This window comes from Aspergillus ruber (genome assembly GCF_000600275.1).
Source record: "Aspergillus ruber CBS 135680 unplaced genomic scaffold scaffold00014, whole genome shotgun sequence".
NCBI lineage: Eukaryota > Fungi > Ascomycota > Eurotiomycetes > Eurotiales > Aspergillaceae > Aspergillus > Aspergillus ruber.
In genome coordinates, this window is record NW_024467310.1 from 549154 (window position 1) to 567112 (window position 17959).

A 17959-nucleotide genomic window follows, 5' to 3' on the forward strand; every position below is an offset into this window, starting at 1 on the left:
TGATTCTTATTCCGAAATTACTGAGTAATCCTAGTACACGTAGAGAGGGTTGCATATGTACTAGTAGAAAATCACCTGACCATTATCGATAAGGGATCTCCAACAGCTCCAACCATCATCATTGCTACACTACCACCACGACATCCTCCTTTTCCTTTTCTCTTCCTGACCATGTAGTCTCGCAGCCGCGGAGATGTCACTTCCAAAGCATTACACGAACGCTGCATCTCCTTCCCTATCCTCATCACCCAGGCAATTCGTCCGTGACCTTTCGGGATCACCAGCTTCGCGCCCTCAGACCATCGACCGACCTCCCACGACACAACCAACAGAACACGATCAACAACCCCATCCAGATCAAATTGAAAACCTGCAATACGAGAATGATGGAGCCTCAAATGTCCCGGCCAGCCACAACCAACCCTTCAATCCGTTCTTCACCTTGATCGAGGACGCAAACACGGGGGAATACCACCATCCAACGGTCCACTACATCTTCTCAGATGACGACACGGATATCCTGACTGAAGCTGCTGTGCGGTCACTAGAGCCAGAGCAGGATAGCTCTACTGGCGGGAAGAGACCGATCCGGTCACGGCAAAGTGAAAGCGAAGACGGGCCAGGTTACAATGAAGAGGACGAGCTTTCGGGGTTGAGAAAGGATACTCTTTTACCAACTCCCATCCCTGGGGTACGGGATAATTACATTATTCTAGATGTAGAACCCACCCCCAAGACAGACGTGGGTCCGAATAACGCCGGCGGCACCAATTCCATGTCGACCTCGCCTGCGGCGCACCCGGCAGCCACCTCACACCAGCAAAACCAGCATCCGCAGCAACAAACGCCTCAGTTCACGGTTACTTCAGCCCACAGCCTCACACCCGCATGGCAAGTCCTCAACACTGAGCTAGTCCCGGCCCCTACCTTCGAGAACAACACGTCAGGCGAACAACCACTCAACGGAGGATTGATGCTCAAGATTCATGGCACGCCTGGGCTACCGCCAAGTACGGTTTCAAAAGAAAAGGATAAAGAACGTGGAGGCCAGCGATTGGAAGATATGATGGACCAGTTTGCGAAGCGGATGGGCGAGCTCAGACAGGTGATAGAAGCTGGGGAACATATGCCTTACGAATCGGATATAGAACAACAGCAAGGAGATGGAGCGGGAGAACATGATCATGTTGGGGCCCAGCAGAGCATGGATAATGGTATCAATACCACGGCTGGAACGACAGAGCAAGAGCCGCTAGGGAATCTTGAAACCCAAGCTGGTGCACTTCGTGAATCCTGACGCTCGATTACAAAATTCAACACAGAAGGGAATTAGTAGAGTAGCCCCAATAATACTAGGCCTTAAGGGTACAATTTCTCTCAAACACAATTTTACTCCAGGGAAGGGTATCTTGATGAATAACAATTGCAAAATGTAGGCATTGAATAGGCAAATAAGGTATCTAAGAACTAGGACCATCGAAGAAGTAAAGAACAAGAAAGATAACCCACAAAACGCCAGTAAGCCGCACTCTACAGAGCTTGCAGCAAAAACGCCAAACAACAAACCACGGGGTATAAACCAGAAGCTTTTGACCCGATAACCAAAAAGAACCAATAGCCACGAGAAACAAACACAAATAGATAGACACGAAACGAACCACACCTAACCAGTCATAGAAGGACGACCTCTAAGTCTCCGCGAAGCCCGCGTCGCAGGAGACGGCGCCACATTCTCCCTACCCCCCATCATTCCCACCATCTTCCTATTAAGCGCCTTATGCGGAAGTTTGTTTTCGGCGACTACAGTAGTAGAGCAATGCCGTTTGGATGGAGGTTCATCCGACGGCGTCGACTCGGGGCGATGATGCTCACTCTCCGAACCCGAAGGTTTCACGGACGAGGACCGGCCGAGGGTGGCTTCATCGGCCGGTCTGGCAACGACGTTTGCATCAACTTCCCTAAGTCTCGTGTTGGAAGGAGTAGTGATGACAGGAGCGGGGGCAGGAGTAGGGGCAGGTGGCTCTGGTCCTACCTCATCCTCAGCGTCATTGTAGACGAAGCCCTTGGATGGTGAGGCTGTGGGCGAAGAGCTGTTTAAAGGGGTAAATTTATCTTCACCGCCGAAGGGGAGGTCTTGGAGTTGCTTGGAGTTTCGGAGTCTTGCGACGAGGGCCTCGTGGGGTTCAGTTTGGGGCAGGGTTGTTGGGTACTCGTAGGGGCGCTTTGCTGGAGTGACTCCGGTGGCGACGTATTCTTTCAACGGGCGAGCTTGGATGTTCGTGCGCAGGGCTGACAGAGGGTTCCGGACCTCGTCCGTCAGAGGTGCAGCGACTTCCAGGAGACTATCTTTGTCTTGAGCAGTGTCGTTCTGTAATCGATCAACCCGTTCACCGAATCCTCCGAATTGCTCTTGGACGGTTGAATAGGATTGACGGACATTGGACGCCATGTTGTTCAAGCTATTCAGATGCGCTTCATGGAAGCGGCCATTCTGGGACCGTGCCTTGGTTACGAAATCATCCAATGCGCCCATCTGCTTGCCCATGTCTTTCATCTGGGCGTCGACAATGCGGACAGTCTCCTCCTGTACGGACTCTGTAACCTTCTGGATAGATGCGTTGCGATGGTCGAATACCTATTAGCAATCAATTTAGCATGAGCATATACTGAAAGACGGGTACTGATGTCTCTTACCTCCCAGTCGTTCTGCATCTTCGTCTTGACCTCGTCTCGAGATGCGGTGACGTCCTTTGCGAATTGCTCCGACTTGAACACCCACTCATCGACATGTCTGTCATGTTGAGTCGTCGCTTGCTCCAGCGCGTCGCCCGAGGATGAGATATCTACCCTCACACCGTCAAACTTGCTCTTCATGCGGCCAAATTGCCTCTGTCGTGATTCATCCATTAGGATCTTAATTTGGGACAGCAACTGGTCTCGCTCCGCTTCAGCAGTTGCATTCTCTTCTTCCATAGATTGTGCCAACTGAGATGAAGCCTTGCGGTTGGCCTCGATGGTCTCTTGGTTGGCCTGTTGAAGTTGCGATCGCAGCTGACTGATTTCTGTCTTCTGCTCATGAAGATGATTCACGACGCCGTCGAACATGGACTTCATGTCCTTGCCAAGGGTGTTATAAGATTCATAGAGCTGTATCTGTCAGCTAACGTCCATTGATGCATGGAGGGATGGCCGGACTCACCTGAGCATGGAAGTCGGCAAACTCGCCAATAACTTCCTTGGAAATACGACCAGCTGCAGCCGACAAGCCATTCAGCCCTTCTCCCACTCGACCCTTGACTTCTTCACGCAAGACCTTGATCTCCTCGAGTACCTCGTTCATCTCATCGTGTGCACCAGAGGTCTGGGCAGTAGCCTCTGCCTCTGCCTTGTCAAATGATGAACTGAAGCCTTCAAGCTGTGACTGGCTCGACTGCACATTGTTCAATTCAGTCTCGACAAATTGGCTAATCCGGTCCGAGATGGTCTCCACGAGCGTTGAATGCTGATCCTGAAAAGCTCCTACCCGGGCGTCAATTTGCTTTGTAACATCGGAAATCTCGCCACTAGACGTTTTCCAGGATTGTTGGTTGAGTGCTGCCAAGTCGGCCTTACGCTGAATCTTTGCATGCAAGCCCTCCACATCCTTGACAGTGTTGCCCAGTGTCGACACAAGGCCGGTTCCAACATTTTGAAGCTGTGTCTCTGTTTCTTGGTGAGCTTTTCGGAGCATTTCTTCTTCTTCAAGGGTCGCCTTGGTATTATTCAGGACTATCTCAGTCTTCTCGAGGACATCGTTGGTGTTGTTGAGGGCGGCCTGCGTCTCCTCGTTATCCTTCTTCAAATTGTTGAAATTGCTGGTCAACGTAAAAAGCTCTTGGACTTTGTGGCGTAAACTCGACTCCATGGTTTCAATTTTGGCACGTTGTTCCTCGTTGACTATCCTTCTAGACTCGTTCTCCATGGTCATCTCCTCGTACGCATCTGGTGTCATGTAAACGCCATTTCGATGCCTCGTGGCAATAAGCTCTCCCTTGAGCTTCTCGATTTCAAAAGTAAACTCTCGTAGAAGAGTCTTCTTGGACATCATGGAGTTGATCTGCGGTTTGTTGCGGATATTTTTGGCTCGGAAGGCGTAATCCAGAGTCGATATCGTTTCCTCGAGGTTCGTTTTCGACGTTGAGACTGTGGCGATGATGCAAGTCTTCGTTCGCCCTCCCAGAGAGTCTTGCAGCAGACGCGTGAGTTTCGATTCTCTGTAGGGAATATGGCTACCCTTATCCACAAGCGCATTGATGACTCTACCCAGTGTGAGCAAGCTCTTGTTGATTAGCCCAGCCTCCGCTGCACGCTTGTTTTCGGCTCCGCTGCGTTGGATGTTCTCGCTTCCGGCCAAGTCAACCAGGTTCAGTTTTCCAGGGCTAACGTATTCCTCCCCCGATTCTGTCGTCCGCTTGGTGTACACTGTTATCGTGAAAACGGTATGACTGCGCGAACTCAGATCGTTGCACTTGGTCGCAGCAACCTGGCGCTTGTGGCTACCAAGCTGGAGCAGCTTGATACCTGCATGCGCTGTATCAATATAGGTCTCTTCCATTCCCTGAACCATAGTACTTCCGTTTTGACCCTTCTTTTCATTCTCGTAGATCTTCAGCTTCGGGTTATCTTCGGACGATAGTAGGTCGCGCAGGTCTTCATTATACAATTCGATGAATGAACACTTCACGGTACTTTCCGTATCCTTTAATTGGTGGAACAATGAGTATAGAACGCGTGGAATAATGCCGGCATTGTCGGATAGAATGCCCAATGTATCTGTCATGTCGCCGGACATCGTATATGTCTTTCCCGTTCCGGTTTGGCCGTATGCGAAAATGGTGCAGTTGTAACCCGCAAGCATCTAAAATTCCCGTTAGTTGGAGAGCCCTTTGTGTCTCGGTCAAACTAATTACCTCGTTGACAATTGGAAGAACAACATCATCATAAACAATTGTCTGATCAGCAGCCGGAGAGAAGACCTTGTCGAACGTGTATGTTTTATTCGACAGCGCGTTCGGTCCCATTGACAGGTCTACTGTCTTCCCTTTGGCACCGTCTGTCGAGACTACCACACCACTGTTCTCTTTGACTTCGCGTTCACTCCGACCACGACATCGCACGACAACACGAATGCTAGTGTCCTCGTTGATTTCCCGTTCGAAGTCTCTCTCCTTTCTCTTGCTCACGACGCTGGACGGTTCACTCGGCGATTTAAGCACGCGCGCATTGCTAGACGGTCTAGTTGAAGAAGCAGAAGAGGACGACCTATCGGTAGTGGCTGAGGTTGTTCGTTTGGTAGGTGGTCGCATCGCGCTCCGTCTCGTGGGCAGACCAGAGGCAGGCCGTGGGGGGCCAGCCATGGTGACAATATGAAAACGTTTGCAGGTTCAATGACAAGGAAGTAGCAAAAATTCAAAATCAAATATGTACAACGCCGATATATTCTGTACAGAGTGTGGGATAAGTAAAGAAGTTTCGTTGCAGTGGATGTTGTGCTCCGAATTCTGAAAACGGAAATGTAAACAAAGGCGGTCTCCGCACACGTGTCACATGACGGCCAATGCTTAGGGGTCATGCCCCCTCATCACATGATCATTTTCCTTATCGCCAGCTGACGTTCTCTTATACATTTAAACGAAAGACTTCTGGACCATCATCGTCGTGATTTTGTAGACATCAATTTTTAGAGACCTGAGGTTTCTTTTCATATATTGACCGTTCTTTTACAGCTCTTGCTGCTGCATGGACCTATTTTGCCCCAGCTGGCCTTGATAACGGCCCGGACATTATCGATATGGCCTCCTCCAAAGCTTCGGCGCAGGCTCAGATCTATCCTGGCAAGGGCCTGGGATTCATAAGCAAGCCTCCCTCCGATACTATATATGCGTCTGGAAAATTGGACTGACAGCTTAGCATCAAATAGCCCTGGGTGCTTCCCTTCACAATGTCCTCAGCCGTGTTAAAGCCCATCCCCAAACATACCCCGCAATTGACCTGGCGTACTCGTCCTCGGATCCCTTGCGCAAGCCAGTTGTCCTACAGCTTCCGTCGAATGGTCTTCGCCTACGATTCGATGGCCCTGACCAGAGACTGCGTCTGATTGAGGTACTCGACTTCACCAAGATATCGATGGTTTACAAGAACCAAGACGTGGTTAAGGGTACGAAGGAGCAAACGCCGTCCCAACAGGGTCCTAGCTTCCGTCATGTCTACAACCGTCTCTTCGGTCCATCGTACCCGGGTGAATATATACCTCCAACCTCTCACACCCCATATGGTACTTATGTCCTCTCGTATCCCGGGGTCGCATTCTCCTTCCCGCTGCAGAACTCGGCGTATTCGGACCAATGTGACTTTGTAGCATTGCTCTCATCCTCAGCAGCACTACCAGCCACGTCTATGGCGATTTATCAGGGCTCATCGTGGCCGGAATCCAGGTCTAAATTGTTCACACAGCCTCCTCAGTATCCTCGTTCTCCAGCACTGGTCGGGAAGAATAGGGAAGCGTCTCCAGATGAGATCGAGGAGTTCAATGTCTTGGGAGCTGGAAAGATTGAGGTTTTCCGAAGGTCAACTCCTACCACATACATCTCTCTCTCCGAGACCACACCTCAAGACTTGATTGCAGAGTTTGGACCACCTGATGCCATTTATCGTAAGAATGATCGAAGAATTTCAATCCACCGTGCTGCAGGCGGCGGTGGTGGTGGTGGTGCAGATGCTTTGCATATGAGTCCATCCCCAGCCAGAGGGATTGATGTTACTGATACCGACCAGTCTTCAAACAACAGCATGACTGATGATTCAGACGAGGATATTTCCCATGGAGAAACCTTGGACCCTTCCTCAATGCCCACAGAATGCTTCTATAATTATTTCCACCATGGATTTGATGCTTTTATCAGCTTCCCTACCACGCCTGGCCCTGCATTTCCAGGGTCCGATCTATCTGATCCAGCACCTCCAACTCCATCGTCTCAATTGGTCGTCACAAAGATCATCCTACATGGGAACGTCCCGGGCTCGTATCCATTCAACCGCCATCGGCGCAGTCGTTGGACTATCTACTTTGATGCGCATGGTGAATCCGTCACTTCAGAGACCCCGTATGACGAGATCTCATCGCGGCTTAGAGACGTTTGGAAGGGATCGTACGCGAACGCTGCAGAGGAGCGAGCGCTTCAACGCCCAATGGTGCTGAATCGTGGCTGGGGCGACAGCCCGGAAAGCAGCGTTGAATTCCTTGGCGGCTGGGAAGAGAGTACCGGCCGGGGACCGAGAGCTGGTGGCGACAGCCAGGATGGGGGTCTAGGTAATACCGAGTTGTTTGGATTTCCTGGGCTTCTATTTGAAGTCATGAAGAACGGCGCAGTGAGCTGCGTCACGATTTATTGATTATCCTTTGGAGTAACATTTCTGTGGCAGGCGTTTAGGGATTCTACCAGCCAACACTACCATCTTCTACTATAAGATATTACCAATGTAATGATGTTTTTTTTTTTTATCTCAAATCGTCAATCGCTTCTTGTGTAATATACCATGTAATCACATTACGACATTTTCGGTCCAAAATCAGATAAAAATGGTAATATTACGTATCGTTACCCGCATCGTGAAGATTGCCCGCTTTTCTCCGCCAAACTGCCGGAGACCTTTTCCAAGCAGCAGCGCCGTTCTGAACAGGACATGCTTCTTCAGAGGTAGTATGCCAGAATTGCCGCGGACGCTCACACGGTCCTGGTCGTCGACACTCAAGCTCCCCAAGTCGACGTTCCCGGCGCGTGTGCCCCCGGCCGATCAAGCAAAATACCTGCAGCGATGCACCAACGAGCTATACGCCTGGCAATGCCGCGAACGACCCGCCGATCGACCCTTTGTCCTACATGATGGACCCCCGTACGCGAATGGCGAGCTTCACATTGGTCATGCGCTGAATAAGATTCTCAAGGATATCATCTGCCGAGTACAGCTGGGGCGGGGGAAGAGAGTGCGCTATGTGCCTGGATGGGACTGTCATGGATTGCCTATCGAATTGAAGGCGCTACAAGGCGAGAAAGATGCCGGACTGGTGGCAAATGGGCCCGTCAGTGCGGCGGTGATTCGCAACAAGGCAAGGAAATTGGCCGGGAAGGCGGTTAAAGAGCAGATGAAGGGATTCCACGGGTTCGGTGTTATGGCTGACTGGGAGAGTCACTGGAAGACTATGGATAAGGAATTTGAGAAGAGACAATTAGGTGTTTTCCGTGAAATGGTTGATAAGGACTTGATCTATCGAAGGTTCAAACCTGTCTATTGGTCTCCGTCTACTGGTACGGCGCTGGCAGAAGCTGAATTGGAGTACAAAGAAGATCATGTGTCTACCGCTGCTCTGGTTAAGTTTCCGCTCGTTTCCATTCCGCCTCACTTGTTGCAGAATCCTTTACTTCGCGATAAGGAGGTTAATGCTGTTATCTGGACAACCACGCCCTGGACGCTGCCGGCCAATGCTGTGATTGCGGTTCATGAATCTCTGCGATATACCATCGTCGAGTCGGACACATGCGGGTACCTACTCATTGCGCAATCTCGGTTAGAATATCTTCAGAATATTCTGAAGGAGAACTTATCCGTCATTGTGCCGTCGATTCTTGGCTCAGAGCTGGCAGATCGGACTACGTACCGGCCGCTTTTCAAGGGACAAGATGCTCAGCCCCAGCCCATGATTGCGGCGGACTTTGTGACTGCAGATTCTGGATCTGGACTCGTTCACTGCGCCCCTGGTCATGGTATGGATGACTACGAAGCTTGTGCGTCTCATGGAATTGCCGCATTCGCCCCGGTCAATGACCACGGAGAATTCACCAACGAGGCCATGCCCATCGATCCCAGCAGATTGAGCGGCAAGAGTGTCCTTGGAGAGGGAAATGTCGCTGTTTTGGAATATGTCAAGTCGCAGGGCCAGCTCTTGGCGCAGCACCGGTACGAACACAAGTACCCGCACGACTGGCGCTCTAAGCTCCCGATCATCATCAGAGCTACTGAGCAATGGTTTGCCGATGTTGGAGATATTCGCGACAGCGCTGTCAAAGCTCTGCAAGACGTCCACTTCCTTCCTCAGTCTGGAAAACAACGGTTAGAGAACTTCGTCAAGAATAGAAGCGAATGGTGTATCTCTCGTCAGCGTGCATGGGGTGTCCCCATTCCTGCGCTCTACCACCGTGACACGGGCGAAGCTGTGCTTACCAAGGACAGTGTATCGCACATCATGTCTGTGATTGATGAGCGCGGTGTCGATGCCTGGTGGACGGACGATGCGGACGATTCTGCATGGATTCCTGCGTCTCTGCAAGATGCTTCTGGTTCCGGGTACCGACGCGGGACAGACACCATGGACGTCTGGTTTGACAGCGGTACCAGCTGGTCCGAAATCGAAGGACTCGCTCAGGACAAGGGTCATCTCGCGGATGTTTACCTCGAAGGAACTGACCAGCACCGTGGCTGGTTCCAGTCAGGACTGCTCACGTACGTCGCACACCAGCTTGCTTCAGGTCAGACGAGTGCTCCTGCCGCGCCGTTCAAAACCCTGGTCACCCATGGCTTCACCCTTGACGAAGACGGTCGCAAGATGAGCAAGTCGATTGGCAATGTGGTGGAACCGAAAGCCATTATGGATGGAACCCTCCTGCCACCACTCAAGCAAAAGAAGGGCAAGAAGAAGCAGTCAGAGAATGCAGCCCCTGTCTATGATGCTCTTGGTCCCGACGCGCTTCGCATGTGGGTTGCTAGCAGTGACTACACGAGGGACGTGGTTGTTGGAAAGCAGGTCCTCCAGACAGTCAACACTAGTCTGCACAAGTACCGTGTCACCTTCAAGCTTCTGCTCGGAGCTCTTGCAGACTTCCCCATGGACCGTATACTCCCGTACGACCAGCTGCAGATGATTGATCAGATCGCCCTCATGCATTTGTCTGATATGGTCGTCACTAGCCAAAAGGCCTGCGAGAACTTCGAGTTTCACAGAGCCGTGAACACCATTAACAGATGGGCCAATCTTGAGTTCTCTGCATTCTACATGGAGTCTATCAAGGACCGTCTTTACACTTACGGAGAGGATAGCGTCAGCAGACGTGCCGCGCAGACAACGTTGTTCCACATCTACAACCACCTGCAGGAAGTTCTTGCCCCGATTACGCCGATGCTCATCGAAGAAACCTGGGAACATGCTCCTGAGGCGGTTAAATCGCAACGCGAACACCCCCTGAAACGCATCGTTTCCTCTCCTGCGCCCGAATGGCAGAATCCTGCTCTCGAGAATGACTACCAAGAACTAATAGCCGCTCACTCGGTGATCAAGACAGTGCAGGAGAACGCACGAGGCAAGAAAGAGCTGGGTTCGTCTCTTCAATCGTTTGTCCACATCGTACTTCCGGGTAAGAACATCACCAGCTCCGTTTTGCAACGATACTTGTCAGAACTCCCTGACCTATTCGTGGTTTCCTCTGTGACCCTGAGTGCAGAGGGTGAGCCTACTCCCTCGAGTATCCAGAATGCGGAATGGCATTACACAGGGCAGTTTGAACTGCCTAGTGGCCAGAAGGGAACTGTGTATGTGTACACGCCACAGGACGTGAAATGTCCTCGATGCTGGAGGTATGCTGTGCCGGAACCGCCGGCAGCGGAGCAGGAAGAGGAAAGACTATGCGATCGGTGCGACGAGGTTGTTCGTGACCTTGATGCCAACGCTGCATGAGTATGAATTCGGATCTTGAATTTATGTGATTATGTACCATAGCGCTCTTGTTCATTTGTATCATAATATTGTTTCTCCTATTCTAGACCGGAATCAAAAGTTATAGATAGGATACATTGACTTAGAATCCATATCCATAACCCCGATGCGGTGGTCTATAGCGGAGGCAACAACTCCTCGATGTAGCATCAAATGACGAACTCGACAACACATTGTGCACCTCAATACCTGCATTTTCTCCTCTCCCACATAATACACAGCCTTCTATTGGAAGATATGAAGCTCTACCATGGATAAAACTGGATGCCAATTCCGCGTAAGATTCATGACGACAACGTCGAAGTCAGGATGACGACTGTCACTGTAATCCTGCATTTCTCTAAATACGAATGCCCTCCTTTAATTGTATTCAGTTTAATTCCTTACAGATCCAACCCCCTAATTCATTCGATATCATTGAGCTATACAACAACCATGATTGAATCATTCGCTACGAAAACTTCGCTTCCTCCGATCCCGACGTCGAGTCCGTCGGTAGGACCTGTTCCCACGGTGATCCCGGGTCCTAGTGCTGTGCTGCAGGAGATCCATGAGACAGGGAAGAGGACATTATGGTGTGTAATTCGAGTACAATTTGACACGACAAGAAACTGACATTGGATAGGGTCGTCGCCGTGCTCATGGCGCTTTCATCTCTCGTCTTCTATGTGCTAACTTCTAGGGCACCATTGGTACGTCCCCTACAGACCAAGAAAATCTACACGATCACTAACTAAACCAGTCCAAACGCATCCTCCATACCCTGGTCGCCATAACCACCACAATCTCGTTCATAACCTACATGGCCCTCGCAACCGGCACCGGCACAGCCTGGAACCACTCCATCTTCACCCACGCCCACAAACACGTCCCCGACACAACCGAACACCATTACCGTCAAATCCTCTACCTGCGCTACATAAACTGGTTCCTCACCAACCCACTCATGCTCATTAACCTAGCCCTCCTTTCCGGCCTCCCTGGCGCAAACTTACTCGTTGCCATCGTGGCGGACTTTGTTATGCTTTCTTCGGGACTGCTGGGCACGTTTACGGATAATGCGAGTGTGAAGTGGGTTTGGTTTGTGGTTAGTTGTGTGGGGTATTTGGTGACGGTTTATCAGGTGGGGATTCATGGGACCAGGGCGGCGAGTGGTAAGGATTCGCAGAGAAGGAGGTTTTACGGGACTGTTGCGGGGGCAACATTATTGGCTAAGGTTCTGTATCCGATGTACGTACCCCCTTTGGTGAGTGTGATGTGAGTGTGTGCTAACAAAACAGTGTCCTCGCCGCTGGTGGTATCGCGCTCAAGTTGAACGTGGATGCTGAGACCATTCTATTTGCTATTCTGGATATCTTCACCCAGGGTATTCTTGGCTACTGGCTTCTGATTGCATATGAAAGTGTGGCTGGAACGTAAGCAACAATCCCCAGATCCTTGAGGAAAAGCGGCTAACTAATGTGCGCAGTACTCTCTACCTCGACGGCTTCTGGTCCCGCGGAATCGGCAACGAAGGCGCCATTCGCATCACTGATGAAGATGGCGATGGAGCGTAGCTCTCTGCTCGTTTGCGGAGAGTTGGTCTTTTGGATATGGAATCAGGGTTATGGCCAATCTCGAATCGGTATAATCGAACTGGCAATGGTACCCAACGATATGACAGGCGAAAATGGCTTTCAGTAATGGAAGGGATGCATTGAAATTGAATTGTACAGGCATGGATAGTTGCTTTGGAGATCAATAGGATATGTGTGCTTAATGAGTTTTATAATTTAAATTACTTTGGTTTCTGAGCCTTGATTGATATTATGCTTCTCTTGACAAACATACTGGGAGCTTCCATAGATAAAAAGAAAAACATTAACATAAACTCATGCCTCATAAATCATGAATGGGGAATATCGCCTCGAAATGGAATAGGGCATGCAGTGATCTAGCATTCTATCGTGAATAGATGAGCATCTCGATCAAACGGTGCCGCTGGGTTACTATGGCAAACGTCAGTGTCCATTCAGTCCCAGTCACAATCTGAATGTTCTGGAGGTATACTGACGAACACATTGCGGTAGTATGCATAAGAACCACCGTCTCCATTGTAGTCATATGCGGGCATGTTCTCGATTTCGACAACCGTAGTAGTCCTAATTCCCTCTTTCTTAGGACTGTCGAGTGCCATGTTACCCATTTTCCGTTCAGTATCAGGGTGTTCTGTCTTCTGTGTTCCATCTCCAGAGCCTAATCCATGCCTCTCCCGTCCGGAATACGGCACCTCGCTAACCTTCTTCCCACCCCTCAACTCCACAATTTTCAACTCCTTACGTACATCAACCTTCCTCACAGTAACAGCCTTCTCCTCAATCTCCGTAGGAAACTTCACCTCAACCTTCCTCATCGGTCGACAAAGATAAAACCCCGCGTCGACGCAGTTATCTCGGAAGTTGATACAACGAAGCATTTTTGGATCAAACCAGAGGAGTATCGGATCTGCGTCGACCACGAAGCCGTTTAGCGTTAAGGTCTTGATGGAGATGCGATTCAGCGTGCGACCCGTGGCCATGGCGCGGACTTTGGCCTTTTCGATGCTGGTCTTGTCGAGGTATTCGCCAATGCCGATGGTACGGTGGAGGTTTCCGGTGCCCATGTGGCCGCTGTCATTGTGTTGTGATTAGAACTAGGTTTGGTAACTATGATATGTGGTATGTGGTGTAAGGTGTGAGGTGAGGTGTATATGTGGTGTTACTTACTAGTAAACCGGTTCACCATAGGTATCCTGCTTCAAAGCCCACCCACCCTTGATAAAAGGCCAGTCACCGGGAAAATTCCGCCGGATGCGTGGTCCAATCGCCATACCCAGTTCCAGCTCCTCGAGTTCCGTGTTCAACCACGCAGCTTGCCAGATGTACTTCTGGTACGACTGCAACATACCCGTGATTTTCAGCACACGTAGTCCGCGGAACTGGCATAGCGGGGCCATCTCTTCGATATGTAGGACCTCTCGATCACCTTCCTGGTCCTGCTTGACGGGCCAGAATAGATCGATGCCTATCGCTTGCATGTCTCTAGTAAGGACGTTCCAAGATGCACCACCGCGGAAGAACATTAGTGGTTTTTCAGGGGTACCTGGGTCGTTTGGACCGCGGAGTGGGATTGAGTAGATGGAGTCGGTATCGGCGTCGTCGTCTCTTTTCTTTCTGTTGTTGTTGCTTGACATGGTGAATGCTAAACGTAGCCGTGAACTCGTTCGATGGGTCTCTGATAGAACGCTGGGGGGGCGTGTAGGTGAGTGCGAGCGAGAGCTAGAGCGAGAACGTCGACCAAGGAGGCGACTAGGGCTGAGGTTGAGGGAGCTCAAGCTGAAAGCATCGTTCATGCTAAAACGGCGGCGACGGCGGCCTTGCTGCTGGGGTTGTTCCTGCACGTACTCGTCTTCCTCCTGTTCCTGCTGCTGCTGCTGTTGCTGGTGGCGTTTGAGATGCGTTTCGTTCGTGCTGCTGGGGGGACGAGGAGCAGGACCCTGCTCTGGGCCTAGGTTGAAGGGAAACTTGTCGAGAATTTGTTCTTGTTCTGACGTGTATCACCTTAGGTGAGTAGATAGCGTAAAGAGACAATGTTGATGAAACTCACCAGCCTCGATATCATCGTTTACGACTTGGTTAAAGACCTCTGCGTCTTTCCAAAAGCCCTCGCCTAGGAGAGTCGACTTCCAGTGGTCAGGATGGTCTTCCATTTTGACTTCTGACATTTTGACGTTCACTGGATGGAATTTGGACGGGGGCTTTTTGTACGGGGAGAGGTTATGAGTTGTGAAGTGAAGGGGAGGTGAAAGGAAGTGAAGTAGCAGTTGGGAAATGGCATAGTAAAGGTATCCACCATACTTGACTACAATAAGAAAGTTATTTTTTTAAACCAGTTACAGGCCGTTGACTGTCAGGCTATTGATATGGTCAAGGCGAAAGAATCATTTCTTCAATTTTCTATTCTTCGCGACGAGTACCGGAAGAGTAGACAATAGCATAGCAAAGCTGTATATCCAGTCCCTTGTCCTACAAGACCTACGAAGACATGGAAGCCACAACAAGATCATAGAACCTCGATGAAATACTACAAATAAACTACTTGCTCTTGCGAGCTCAACGACATTCCGATATCGCTCAAGAGTTGGTGTTCCATGAGAATCATTGGCGATTTCGCGCAGTATAGAGTAGGCATGGTATGCAGAATACAGATAGTCGTTGTCACCTTCGACGGATGACATATATTTCGAAGTAGCTTGATTAGGGCTTGATATATATATTTGACGGCAGATATTTGTGCTGTCTGCCACCTATAGATTCATTTTTTATATATAAACTCGTTGTGTTCGTTATGGCTGGACTACTACTCCGGTGCAGTCGCGGTCCCTATTATGTAGGCCCGTGAATTGGCTGCGCCAGAAGAAAATAAGATATCATAATCATTAAATTGACCGGCGGATGGCAGCTTCATTGACTCCACACTATTTTTGTAGTCCCTTCCCATAGATACATCTTCAGGCGTAGCAGAGCGTCATACTTTTATTTTTAGAGTAACGAGAAAACTCCCATTAAAGCATCACCGGTCCTCCAGTCAGGAAAAAAAAGTAAAAAGGAATCCGTAGAAAAGAGGTAGTTGGTCAAAACAAGTCATGCAAATTTAATTTAATCCCATCACTACAGAGCACCTAGTACTTCTTGGGCTGACGGAGGACATCAGCAAACTCCTCCAGAGGGCTCCGGGTGAGCTTGGTCTCGGACCACAAGTTGGGGGTAAGGAAGCCGTAGACGTTGACGACGGCCTGGAAGGTGGCCTTGAGGGTGTTCTCGAGGGTCTTGGTCGAACCGGTAGACTGGGTGTAGGCGTCGTGGACACCGGCAAGCTGAAGCAGACGCTTGACGGCGGGGGAGGCAACAAGTCCAGTACCACGGGGAGCGGGGATAAGCTGTGACCAAATTAGCCCAAACAATTCCTTTCCATAACGCAATCGCTTTCGCAAGTTCAATCGCAATCGCAAATCGAGGGTTTCAAAGACGTACTCTGACGGACACGGATCCACACTTTCCACTCTGCTTGACGGGCAGAGAGTGAGGCTCACCAAGGTTGGAACCCCAGTAACCTCTCCGGACGGGCAGAACGGCGAGCTTGGCGATGGTGATGGCGGCACGGATGGCGGTAGCAACTTCCTTGGAGGTCTTGATACCGAGACCGATGTGGCCCTCAGAGTCACCGATGAGAACGACGGCCTTAAAGCGGGTACGCTGACCGGCACGGGTCTGCTTCTGGACGGGCTTGATCTGTATTGTGAATCAATTCGTTAGTGAACTGTTCGTCCTGGTCCCATAACTTCAATTCGCAATTTCAATCTCCCAATATCGTTTTATCGACTTCGAATTCCTCCAATTATCGAAAATGCGCAAATTCTTCCGTAACAAATCGTAGCCCGTTTCCTCCAAAATCGACAACTGAAAAAAAAATCGTTCCGTACCTTCATAACCTCATCCTTGAGCTTGGGCAAGAAGAAGTCCACAATCTGGAACTCCTTGATGGGCAAAGAGTGCAGGTAGATCTGCTCCATGCTGGTGATCTTGCCGGCCTTCACGAGACGACCGAGCTTGGTGACGGGCTGCCATTCCTTCTCCTCCTTAGCACCGCCGCGACGGCCACGACCACGGCCACGGCCACGGCCACGGTCACCACCGCGCGAGCCAAATCCTCCACGTCCACGGGGAGCGGCGTCAGCCATTTTGGATGTATTTGGCGATTGAGAGAGACGGGAGGGAGTGTCGTTAGTTGTCGACGTCGAGGTTGCTTTTCTCTCGCTATCCACAACTGTTTGGGGCGGGCACCCAAGGGAAATTTCGCTGGCGGGTGCGCTAAGCGAGGCCCACGAGCCCTACCGCCTTCAACCCTATGCCCTACATTATTGTCCTGATCGGGACATGACGCACGGACCATGTCAAGTGATTTAATGTGCTTCTCTATTGGGAAGTATTACCGCCAAGCGTTAGCGGGACAGTTCCTGGATTGGGACAGGAAGCTCCAGGCTTATCGGTGAAGTCACTTATCCCCCAGACTTGTTTTTCAGCTCCATCAGACGTCTTTCTATTCCATCACCTACCCCTGGGCTCATTATCATTTTCAAGTCGTCAGTCGAATTGGGAATATTCTCTACCTTGTCCTACATATACGGCAAAATGTTGCGGTGGTAAGTCTCTACTGAGAATTGAGTTCAATAAAGCTAGGCCTAATTGATCCCGACAGGTACCAGTCCAAGTTGGCCAAGCAGCCTATTCTCACTGCCAGTGTCACCAGTGCTGTACGGATATTCCTGCACCTTCATTGCCGATGACCATCGGTTGACACTATCCAGATACTCTTCGGTAGCGGTGACGTCCTCGCTCAGCAATTGGTGGACCGGAGGGGTCTCGAGAAACATGACATCGCAAGAACTGGACGCATGGCACTTTATGGTGGAGGTAGGTCATTTAAGTGTACCCTCGTATGGTTCCGTTGCTCACGGTAATAGCAATCTTCGGTCCGGCCGCCACGACATGGTTCGGTTTCCTTCAGCGTCATGTCGTCCTGAAGAACAGCAAGGCTACGATCGTCGCTCGAGTGGCAGCTGATCAATGTCTCTTTACGCCAACACACCTGACATGTTTCCTGTCATCTATGGCCATAATGGAGGGTAGTGACCCGATTGAGAAATTGCGCACCACCTTCGTCCCCAGTTACAAGGCCAACCTCACAATCTGGCCCCTGGTGCAGGGTGTTAACTTCACGTTCGTGCCATTGGAATACCGTGTGCTCGCGGTCAACTTGGTTAGCTTGGGTGAGTGCATCTAATTCTTCCGGGGTATACAAATGCTGACTGTCTGGTACCAGGTTGGAACTGTTTGTTGAGTATGATCAACAGTGGTGACGCATGATTTTCTGTTCTTTTCCTTTTTATATTTCGGTTTTGCGCTGTATTGGATTCCAGTTCTTCTTCCTAAAATTTATCTGCTACTCATTTTGTGATAGAATAGAGAGGCATGTTGATCGATTTATCTTTCGGGATTATATAGATTCACTAGATCGGCGGCTAGATCGCGTCGACCATTTCTACGAAATCTCAACGACTATCCAATGAAACCAGAT

General features: G+C 50.2%; 7 protein-coding genes across 7 annotated transcripts; 4 read left to right on the plus strand and 3 right to left on the minus strand.

Moving 5' to 3' along the window:
• Positions 1-121: 121 nt before the first annotated feature.
• EURHEDRAFT_412849 (uncharacterized protein) lies at positions 122-1431 on the plus strand. Its single transcript, XM_040782025.1, has one exon. It carries the CDS (start codon positions 194-196, stop codon positions 1295-1297), a length of 1104 nt encoding a protein of 367 aa, XP_040638678.1. The 5' UTR covers positions 122-193; the 3' UTR covers positions 1298-1431.
• A 232-nt stretch (positions 1432-1663) lies between these two features.
• Positions 1664-5396, minus strand: EURHEDRAFT_377985 (putative kinesin family protein (BimC); the record flags this gene model as incomplete). The annotated part of the gene is made up of 4 exons (XM_040779020.1): positions 1664-2635; positions 2695-3147; positions 3200-4897; positions 4950-5396. 4 exons carry the CDS (start codon positions 5394-5396, stop codon positions 1664-1666), a joined length of 3570 nt encoding a protein of 1189 aa, XP_040638679.1.
• Positions 5397-5460: 64 nt separating this feature from the next.
• EURHEDRAFT_515714 (isoleucine--tRNA ligase ISM1) lies at positions 5461-10765 on the plus strand (the record flags this gene model as incomplete). The annotated part of the gene is made up of 4 exons (XM_040786405.1): positions 5461-5500; positions 5960-7407; positions 7462-7463; positions 7702-10765. The coding sequence occupies 4 exons, from the start codon at positions 5461-5463 to the stop codon at positions 10763-10765; spliced, it is 4554 nt and encodes a 1517-aa protein (XP_040638680.1).
• Positions 10766-11239: 474 nt separating this feature from the next.
• Positions 11240-12360, plus strand: EURHEDRAFT_456974 (opsin family protein; the record flags this gene model as incomplete). Its single annotated transcript, XM_040784391.1, has 5 exons — positions 11240-11379; positions 11430-11496; positions 11547-12034; positions 12085-12219; positions 12273-12360. 5 exons carry the CDS (start codon positions 11240-11242, stop codon positions 12358-12360), a joined length of 918 nt encoding a protein of 305 aa, XP_040638681.1.
• A 455-nt stretch (positions 12361-12815) lies between these two features.
• Positions 12816-14546, minus strand: EURHEDRAFT_538313 (uncharacterized protein; the record flags this gene model as incomplete). The annotated part of the gene is made up of 5 exons (XM_040787353.1): positions 12816-13019; positions 13074-13452; positions 13549-14234; positions 14313-14368; positions 14429-14546. The coding sequence occupies 5 exons, from the start codon at positions 14544-14546 to the stop codon at positions 12816-12818; spliced, it is 1443 nt and encodes a 480-aa protein (XP_040638682.1).
• Positions 14547-15396: 850 nt separating this feature from the next.
• EURHEDRAFT_531183 (40S ribosomal protein uS5) lies at positions 15397-16648 on the minus strand. Its single transcript, XM_040787180.1, has 3 exons — positions 16305-16648; positions 15856-16113; positions 15397-15761 (listed from the first exon to the last, which is right to left on the minus strand). Exons 1-3 carry the CDS (start codon positions 16560-16562, stop codon positions 15504-15506), a joined length of 774 nt encoding a protein of 257 aa, XP_040638683.1. The 5' UTR covers positions 16563-16648; the 3' UTR covers positions 15397-15503.
• Positions 16649-16853: 205 nt separating this feature from the next.
• EURHEDRAFT_412854 (Mpv17/PMP22 family protein) lies at positions 16854-17958 on the plus strand. Its single transcript, XM_040782026.1, has 5 exons — positions 16854-17024; positions 17081-17135; positions 17190-17295; positions 17346-17651; positions 17705-17958. Exons 1-5 carry the CDS (start codon positions 17014-17016, stop codon positions 17746-17748), a joined length of 522 nt encoding a protein of 173 aa, XP_040638684.1. The 5' UTR covers positions 16854-17013; the 3' UTR covers positions 17749-17958.
• Position 17959: the final 1 nt, after the last annotated feature.

What these genes read in the sequence shown, in the direction of transcription:
- EURHEDRAFT_412849 (XM_040782025.1), top strand. Translation starts at nt 194, where the DNA reads ATGTCACTTCCAAAGCATTACACGAACGCTGCATCTCCTTCCCTATCC.
- EURHEDRAFT_531183 (XM_040787180.1), bottom strand. Translation starts at nt 16,562, where the DNA reads ATGGCTGACGCCGCTCCCCGTGGACGTGGAGGATTTGGCTCGCGCGGT. An exon ending in TCAAGGATGAGGTTATGAAG is followed by an intron (nt 16,114 to 16,304) that starts GTACGGAACGAT and finishes TTCACAATACAG; the next exon opens with ATCAAGCCCGTCCAGAAGCA. An exon ending in GTGGATCCGTGTCCGTCAGA is followed by an intron (nt 15,762 to 15,855) that starts GTACGTCTTTGA and finishes ATTTGGTCACAG; the next exon opens with CTTATCCCCGCTCCCCGTGG.
- EURHEDRAFT_412854 (XM_040782026.1), top strand. An exon ending in CTGCCAGTGTCACCAGTGCT is followed by an intron (nt 17,136 to 17,189) that starts GTACGGATATTC and finishes GACACTATCCAG; the next exon opens with ATACTCTTCGGTAGCGGTGA. An exon ending in CATGGCACTTTATGGTGGAG is followed by an intron (nt 17,296 to 17,345) that starts GTAGGTCATTTA and finishes TCACGGTAATAG; the next exon opens with CAATCTTCGGTCCGGCCGCC.